Consider the following 9775-nt stretch of genomic DNA (forward strand, 5'->3'; position numbering starts at 1 on the left):
TCTACAGGAAAGGAAGACAGGAGGACTGGCCATCAGATAACTAAGCCCACTTGTATATTAGAGTATAATAAATATATGAAAGGAGTTGATCGATCTGATCAGTATCTGGCAAACTTCAATATCCTCTGGAAAACTTGAAAATGGTATAAGAAAGTGGGTTTCCATTTGAGTAACTGTGGTTTATTCAATGCATTTAAAATTTATTGTAGTCTTAATGAAATGACTTACAAGCAATTTTTGTTAGCAGTAGCTAGAGAATGGGTAACTGACCATTCTGGTGAATGCAGTGGTAGACCCACACCTGGTCCTTCCTGTGACTTTTTAAAAGAGTCCCCCGTAAAGATCCACCTTGTCGACTAGGTAAAATAAACGAACATATTCTAGAGGAAATAATACCCACAGGACCAAAAAAAATTGCTGCCAGAAAGTCTGCTCTTCCAGGGGAAAGCACAGTGAAACACGGTATGTTTTTAATAGATGTTCTGTTCCCCTGCACAGAGGTGCTTGCTATACTGCCTATCACACTCTAAAGAAATATTAGAATGCTTAGTAAGACATGTACAAAGTTTCAAATAAATACATTAAGTGCAAAAAAAGTTGTTGATATTTACTCAAATGTGGATGTTTCAAAATTCATTTACGTAACAAATTGCCAGCCACAGGTGTTAGTTTCTGCAAAAATCCCCTGGTCAATGTGTTAATGCAAACTCTTCATTATTCAAATCCTAGCCAGAAGGAATGACAAAGAGCAAAGGGCAAAACATAGAAATAATTCACATGAGACTATATACACTATGATATTTACAAATTTATGCCATCTTTTACTAGCAAGGAAAATGAAATAAGGCTCTTCTGGCCAGAACGAGAGTAGATTTTCTCATAAGAAGGATGGACTATATAATGGGTAAGGATTATCCAATACCTGGCACTACAGGAGGCCAGTAGGAAAATCCCAACAAATACCAAAATGTCATTTATCAATAGCCCCATACAAAATGATCAAAACATAAAAATTAAACCAACCTGCATATTAGGAATACATGTCAATTCAACCATGGATCAAACAGGCTCCAAAATGAAGAGAGAAAAATGTTAATTGATTTAAGGGCAAAACAATACCTGTTAATCATTATGTAGTACTGCTTACAGAGTACTTACCGAATTATCTCACTTCAGTGTTCATTTTTGAACGTAAGTAGTAAATATCCAGTCGAGAGATCCCCTTTAAGAATGAGGCACTGATAAAGACGATGTAACTCTAAAAATTATTCTTTCATGTTATTTTTTTCTGGAACATTATACATGGATTAATTTGTATCAGGCTTTCTCAGATTTCTTACACATATAGGGATTCTTTCCAGTGGGAGTTTTCCCATGTAAGAATGAAGGCCAACTGATGTTTTGCCCACATTGCTTACATTCAAGAAGTTTCCATTAAGTATGAGATCTTTCATGCCTTCGAAAGGAACTGGGTCGACTGAAGGCTTTCCCACCTTCTCTACATTTGTAGTGTTTCTCACCAGTGTGTATTTTCATGTGTCCTTGAAAGGTAGTGCAATAAATGAAGGCTTTCCCACATTCTGTACAGTCATAAGGTTTCTCTCCAGTGTGAGTTTTTTCATGTGTTCGAAAGGATGCATAACAACTGAAGGCTCTGCCGCATTGTTTACATTCATAGGGTTTCTCTCCTGTGTTAGTTCTTTGAAGTCTTCTAAATGAACTGGGAAAACTGAATGCTTTTCCACATTCCTTACACTTACAAGGTCCATCTCCAGTGTGTGTTACCATGTGTGTTAGAACACTTGATGGAGAAATGAAGGCTTTCCCACATTCTTTCTTTACGTTTATAGGGTTTCTCTCCAGTGTGCTTTCTCACGTGTCCTTGAAAGGTTGTGTGATAAATGAAGGTTTTTCCACATTCTGTACATTCATAGGGTTTCTCTCCAGTGTGAGTTCTTTCGTGTATTCGAAATGAACTGGGCCAACTGAAAGTTTTACCACACTGGAAAGTTTTACCACACTGTATACATTCATATGACTTCTCTCCAGTGTGAGTCCTTTCATGTGATCAAAACAAACTGGGACAAATGGAGGCTTTCCCAGATTCCTTACGTTTATAAGGTTCATCTCCAGTATGTGTTATCATGTGTGTACGAATGCTTGAAAGAGAAATGAGGGCTTTACCACATTGCTTACATTCATAGGGTTTCTCTCCAGTGTGAATTCTTTCATGTATTCGCAAACCTAGAGGAGAACGGAAGGTTTTCTCACATAGTTTACATTCGTATTGTTTCTCTGCAGTGTGAATCCTTTCATGTCTTTGAAAGGAACTGGGACAACTGAGGGCTTTACCACACTGCTTACATTCATAGGGTATTTCTCCAGTGTGATTTCTTTCATGTGCTCGAAATGAAGTGGAACAACTCAAGGCTTTCCCACATTCCTTCCATTTATAGGGTCCTTCTCCAGTGTGTGTTATCATGTGTCTTTGAAAGGTTGTGAACCATGTGAAGGCTTTCCCACATTCCTTACATTCATAGGATTTCTCTCTCCAGTGTGAGTCCTTTCATGTCTGTGAACAGATTTGTGGTAACTGAAGGCTTTCCCACATCCCTTGCATTTATATGGCTTCTCCTCATATTCACGATACTCATATATGGTTTGTGTCCACTGTGAGATCTGATGTGCCTATTAAGGAATGAATGACGTATGAAGACTTTCCCACACACGTTACAGTCACATGGTTTTACTCCAGAAAGAGTTTTCTGGTTCAGATTAAGATTTGGAATCTGGCTGACAATTTCTCCATCTTGATTACCTTCTTTGCTTTCACAGAGTTTTTCTACCATACGACTTCTGTAAAAAAATGAGAAATTATCGATGATTTCTTTAACAATTTCACATTTATTAGTAGGGTATTAGAATTACATTTTTATATTTTATAGCAAAAGTGAAGGTTTTTTGCCCTTTCTGAATTTTTTGAGGGTGATTTATACTGAAAGCTCTGTAAGAGGACTTGACATACCTATTATGAAAACAGTAATATTAATATATTGGGTTTCTTAATATTGTTTCCAAAAACACTGGACATCTATGTCACATTTAAGTAAATGTTTTTGGTGAAAAAAATTTATGGATAACTTTGAAGCTGGGGTTGTTTTAAAGTTTATGACATACCAGGATTCTCATGTGGCACACTGCTATCTACTGTGTGTGTGACTCACCTTAGTTTTCTCCCTTGGATTTTGTACCAATCTTCAGTGTTATGATTGTCCTTTTTTTCCCCTAAAATGCAGACCCAGAAAAATAATGCAAATTATTAGAAGTTATAGAAATATTTTAGGTCCACAATGAACTGTGACCATGCTTAGTTTATTTACCAATGTACAGCAGTTCCCCCTTACCCACAGTTTCGCTTTCGGTGGTGTCAGTTACCTATGGTCAATTGCAGTCTGAAAATACTAATTTACACTGTGCATCCTTCCAAGTAATATGATGAAATCTTGCAATGTCCAGGTCTGTCCTGTCCAGGATGTGAATCATCCCTTTGTTCAGTGTATCCATGCTGTATATGCTACCTGCCCATCAGTAACTTAGTAGCCATCTCAGTTTTCAGATCACTGTGGTGGTATTGCAGTGCTTGTGTTCAAGAAGTCCTTATTTTAATTAACGATGGCCCCAAAGTGCAAGAATAGTGATGTTGGTAATTAGGATATGCCAAAGAAAAGTTATAAAGTGCTTCATTTCAGTGAAAAGATGAAAGTTCTTGATTTAAGGGAAGAAAATAATCATACATTGATGTTGCTAAGATCTATAGGAAAAATGAATCTTCTATCATGAAATTGTAAAGAAGGAAAAAGAATTTGATCTTAGTTTTGCTGTCTCATCTCAAACTGCAAGTTATGGACACTTAACACTTATGCATGTTAAGTTCATGTCTATTTTACATGTTCTATTCTTAGTTATTGTTATCAATCTCTTACTGTGCACCAAATTTCTAAATTAAACTTATTATCATAGGTATGTATGTATAGGATTCAGTGCTATCTGCAGTTTCAGGCATCCACTGGTGGTCTTGGAATGTATCCCCTGCGGATAAGGGGGGACTACTGTATTACTTTTCCATATTCCACATCTTGGAACAGTGTTGATGGGCAAGAAATACTTGTTCTCTAACTGAAGTGAAGGAATGTTGTCATGCTTACCTATTGAGGCCAGGTTCCTCAAGATTTCCTGCATCACATCTCTATAAAGTTTCCAGTAAGATGTGTGAGTCTGACAGAACTGGGGATTTATACTCAATTTACAGGAAGATTACATATGATTCTGTCACCTTCATTTATTTATTTTATGTCTTGGTCATCAGAAACTGACTCTATGTCCTTACTTACTTCTTCATGAATTTAACAGTATAATGAACACATGCAATTTATTTATTCATTTTCACTGTGATTACTTTAAATGTTATTGCTCTCTGATGTCAGGGTCTAGAGCACCCTGGAGAAATGAGAGAAATGCTACACAAATGAATCATTTTAAACACATCAATCTCTTGTGAGAAAAACTCATCTCCTTTGTTATTACACACCATTTAACTCAGTACGCTCCATGATGTATGAGGTCAAATCTGCAGGAGCGTTCAATGAATAAAACACAGTGAAGAACTGGAAGCTTTTTCTTCTATTCTCATCACCAAACATGAGAGTCCAGGAGGCCTGTGGAAATCCAACTTGTGACAAGGATCAGTTTGCCATACTGGCCTGAGAATTACTCCAGGTGATAAGAAATAGCCAGGTGCAACTGGCTAGATTAAAGTATTCTTGTAAAGAAGTAGTACTTTTAGCTTGTGTAAAATTTATTGCAGACTCAGTTTCTCCATTCTCTCTCTGTCCCATTCATGGAGCTAGGAAGTTATTCACAAGTTAAGGCTCAGACAACTTTGCATGATATGACACGCTAAAAAGACACAGCTACTTAGACCTCCACAAAACCCTATACACAATGAGCCTCAGGGATGCTTCTCACTAGTTTTTAGCACACACAGGCACACATAATGAAACGATAAAGTGCTAAAACATTTCGTTTTGGTCAAAGCCCTTGCTAAATAACCTTGAGGAATGGGTTAAGAGCTGCATATTGCACAGGCATTCACAGCACTCCACAAAGGTCTGATGGTGAATCTGCCCATGATTATATAATACATAAAGAATTCACAGCGCTTTCCTCCAAACAATGTAAAACCTCCATTCTCTAATTTCAGGTGGAAGTTTCCTGGCCAGCCACTCCAGAGGCAATCCTCCCAACATCTCTCACTTCTGAACTCCCATATGGTGCACAGAAGCCTAACAGCCCAGCCCCGAGTACAGGAATATGTAAGTTGATGACACCACACACTGCCAATAGTGTACAAAGGGTTTATTACTTCCATAATTGAGGTCTCTGGGGAGTAAGGCAGGCCTCTCAAGAAGGCATGAAATGGCTTGAGAGTGCAAGGAAAAGTACATGGACTTATTTTTTAGTTGAGGTTGTGGGTGGACTGAAGAGAGAGTTCACATACAAGGGCAGGAGCAGGCATGAATTGAATCTCTTGTTACTGCCACAGGAAGGAAACTAAGGCTTTCCTATCATCATGGATACATGTGGGTCACAAGAGGAGAAAGGAGGGATGAGGCTTCAAAGCTGTCAGCAGTCAAAAAACTTGAGTCAGAGACTTCTCTTTTCTTGTTCTTTGTATAAAGAACTTAGAAACCATCCTTCCTAACCTCACAAGAAGAAAAGCAAAGAACTGAAGACACAGAGAAAACCACTGTTTCCAAAATTGGAAAGAAAGAAAGAAGCTATTTTGAAATAACTATTCTTAACAAGGCCTATCCTCAAAAGAGACCGTTTCACCAGGGCTTAATGCAAAGACAAAAAAGAATACAACATCTAAGAACTTTGGGACAATGACAGCAGGTGTAAAATACACAAAATGAGAATACCTGATAGAAAAGCAAAAAGGAACAAAAAAAAAAAATAAGTGAAGCAATCATCACTGAGATTTTCCTAACATTAGTGATAGACAGCAAACCGCAGATCCAGGAAGCTAAGAAAAACAAAACATGAAAAAAAAAGAACACCAAAAACTGCACTGCCAAGCACATCATTTTCAACTGGAGAAAAATCAAAGACAAAGGGAACATTCTGAAAGAAGCCAGAGGGAAAAAACAAACCTTAGTTTTACTTAAGGATAAGAATTAAATCAGACCTCTTTTCAAAAACTATGCAAGCAAGAAATATCATGTAACTGGAATCAAACTGTATTTATCCTCTGGAATCTGGGTTCTTTCACTTAGCAATAAATATATGTATAAGATTTATCCATGTTGTTGCACATATTAACTGTTCATTACTTTTTATTGCTGAGTAGGATTGCATGTACAGATGTACTATAATTTATTCATTCATCAGATGACATTTGAGTTGTTTCCAGGTTTTGGTGATTATGAATAAAGCTGCTGTAAACATTAACATACCAAAACCAAACAAAACAACAACAACGAAAAACCCCAACTATGCCACCAAGAAGAGAGTGGAATGAAATATTTAAAACTCTGTGTCAAGCAAAATTATTCTTCAAAAGTGAGGGAGAATATTTTGTAATAACCTATATGGGAAAAGAATCTGGAGAATAATTATATATATAAATTAAATAACTGAATATATATATAATAACTGAATAACTTTGCCATATACCTGAAGTGAACACACACTATAAATCAACTATACTTCAATAAAAAAATATAAAAAAGCCAATAAGCCTTTGTAATAAAAAAAAAAAATCTCTAGGACTGCTGCATCTCAGGAAAAAAAAGTGACGGAGAAATACTTTCTGAGAAAAATTGAGGGACTCTGATATCAATACACCTGGTTTTACAAGAAACAGTAAAAGAAATTCATTAGAAGGTACAGGCATACCTTGGAGACAATGAGGGTTCAGTTCCAGACTACCACAGTAAAGCAAATCACATGAATTTTTTGGTTTGCCAGTGCATGTAAAGTTATGTTTATACTATTCTGTACTCTGTTAAGTGTGCACTAGCGTTATGTATAAAAATACAATGTACATACCTTAATTTAAAAATACTTTATTGCTAAAAAATGCGAACCATCAAAGATTACAGATCACAGACCACCATAACAAATGTAACAAAAATTTGAAATACTGTGAGAATTACCAAAATGTGACAGACACACAAAATGAGCAAATGCTATTGAAAAAAAGGTGCCGATAGATTTGCTTCACACAGGGTTACAACCAACCTTCAACTTGCAAAAAATGCATTATCTGTAAAGTGCAGTAAAGTGAATCACAATAAAATAAGGTATGTCTGAAAATGATATAAACAGGTGGAACATTAGAAAAGAGGACCCTTTAAGAGCTGTTCTCAGTTCACTATAGCCTTGTTGGTCTCATGGACACAAGCCCCACTGGTTTTCAAAGCTAGATGTTTTGGGACTTCCCTGGTGGTCCAGTGGCTATAAGATTCTACCCTTCCACTGCAGGGGACGTGGGTTCCATCCCTGATCAGGGAACTAGGATCCCACATGCTGTGTGGTTGTGCCCCCCATACCTGAAAGGCTAGATGTTTGGGGGACTTGTCTTCATGTGTGACTTTTAAAAGCTGGGGTGCCAAGTGTGGGGTTTAAACCCTTTGCTCCTTAAGGAGAAGCTTGGAGTTTTGAGTGCCTTCCTGAAGGTGGGGTGCCATACATGGGTTGGGGGCTGGTTATGGTAAGATAGTGCCTCAGCTTCTACCCACTTTGATGTGGGTGTTCTCATTTGCCCTATGCATAGGGAATTGCCAGTTATGGGCAATAAGAGATGAGTTGCTGTATGTTCCTATACGCATGACAACATCTGCTGCTGCCCTGCCTGGATCACACCCGGGTTCTCCAGGCTGTCTCTGCATAGCTAGACTGAGTCCTCTCCCAGAGCCTGTCTGCCCAGGATTCCTGGGGTGCTGCCCTGTGTGGGCAAGGACAATGGTTGCTTCCAGCTGCCCCACCAAGATCACACCCAAGACCCTTGGTCTGTCTTTGTGTACAGACTGAGTCTTTTCCCAGGGCCCAGTTGGCCCAGACCTCCCACCAGGCTGTGGCATGGAGTGTAGAGGGCCAGGGTGTTTGCCCAATTCACACTGGGGAGTGGCGAGGCATCAGCTGCCAGTGCCAGGCTCTCTTTGCACTGATGGTTGACAAGCCAGCATGTGCACACTCCTTGCGAGTAGCATCTTGGCTTCTCCAGCCCTTCTGACTGTCCCAGTGGTTCTCCGAGCAGCCAAGAGGGCTAGTCTCCTCTCTACAGGACGCCAGGGCTGGGATACACAGATTGTGGCTCCACCTGCTTGCTCCCCAAGGTGAGGGGCTGCCCGTGTGGACCTTCTCTTCCTTTCAGATCCCTCCCAAGGGCACAGATCCCAACCTAATGTCTTTTTTTCTGTCCTACCCAGTTACATGGAGATCTTTCTTGTGGCTTTGGTTGTACAGAAGTTCTTCTGGGGACCTCCCTGGTAGTCCAGTGGTTAAGACTCTGCACTTCCACTGTAGGGGCATGTGTTCAATTCCTGGCTGTGTAACTAAGATCCTGCAAGCTGTGCAGTGTGGGCCAAAAAAAAAAAAAAAAGTTCTTCTGCCAGGTTCCAGTTAATTTTCTGTGAGAACTGTAGAAGTATTTTTGATGTGTTGTAGGGGTAGGGGAGTTCCACATCCTCCTACCCTGTCATCTTGATTCCCCTTTCTCCTTTCAAATTATTATACTATTTGTTATGGTGATCTGTGATCAATGATCTTTGATGTTACTACAATGACTCACTGAAGGCTCAGATGATGGTTGGTATTTTTTAGCTCTAAAGTATTTTAAAAGTAAGGTATATACACTCTTTATACATAATGCTGTTATACACTTAATAGACCATAATATAGGATAAACATAGATTTATGTACACTAGGAAACCAAAATTCATGTGATAATTGCTTCATTGTGATAACTGCTTTATTGCAGTGGACTGAACCTGCAATATCTCTGTGGTATACCTGTGGTATATACACAAAAGAAAAAGGTAAAGGAATCTAAGCATACCAAAAAAGACAGGAATCTAAGCAAGCAAAGGAGACAGGAAAATAGGAATTACAAAACAGCCAGAAAACAGTGAACAAAATAGCAATAAGGACATACCAATCAATAACTACTTTAAATATAAAACAAATAATAAATTCTCCCATCAAAACACAGAGTGGCTGAATGGATTGAAAAAAAAAGACTCACCTATATACTGCCTACAGAAACCTCACCTGAGGTACAAGTGCACACACAGACTGAAAGGATGGAAAAAAAATATTCCATGCAAATGGAAATCAGAAGAAAGCTGGGGCAGATATACTTGTAACAGTCAAAATATATTGAAGATAAAGACTGTTATAAGAGACAAAAAAGGTCATTATATAAGGATAAAGGAGTAAATCCAAAAAGAGAATATAACATTTGTAAACATTTATGCACTCAAAAAAGGAACATCTGAATATGTAAAACAAAATTTAACAGATCTAAAGGGAGAAGTAGAAAGCCATACAATAACAGAAAGGGGGCTTCCCTGGTGGCGCAGTGGTTGAGAGTCCACCTGCCGATGCAGGGGACACGGGTTCGTGCCCCGGTCCGGGAAGATCCCACATGCTGTGGAGCGGCTGGGCCCGTGAGCCATGGCCACTGAGCCTGCGCGTCTGGAGCCTATGCTCC

The 9775-nt window shown here is 38.8% G+C and overlaps 1 protein-coding gene across 1 annotated transcript; it reads right to left on the reverse strand.

The window, feature by feature from the left end:
• Nucleotides 1-1124: 1124 nt before the first annotated feature.
• On the reverse strand, nucleotides 1125-4719 carry ZNF823 (zinc finger protein 823). The gene is given in 6 exon segments (XM_032626755.1): nucleotides 1125-1839; nucleotides 1841-2548; nucleotides 2551-2643; nucleotides 2646-2856; nucleotides 3225-3285; nucleotides 4589-4719. Coding segments are annotated over 6 exon segments (1707 nt in total). The 5' UTR covers nucleotides 4701-4719; the 3' UTR covers nucleotides 1125-1317.
• Between the last annotated feature and the right edge of the window lie 5056 nt (nucleotides 4720-9775).

This window comes from Phocoena sinus, chromosome 3, assembly GCF_008692025.1.
Source record: "Phocoena sinus isolate mPhoSin1 chromosome 3, mPhoSin1.pri, whole genome shotgun sequence".
In the NCBI taxonomy this organism is placed as follows: Eukaryota; Metazoa; Chordata; class Mammalia; order Artiodactyla; family Phocoenidae; genus Phocoena; species Phocoena sinus.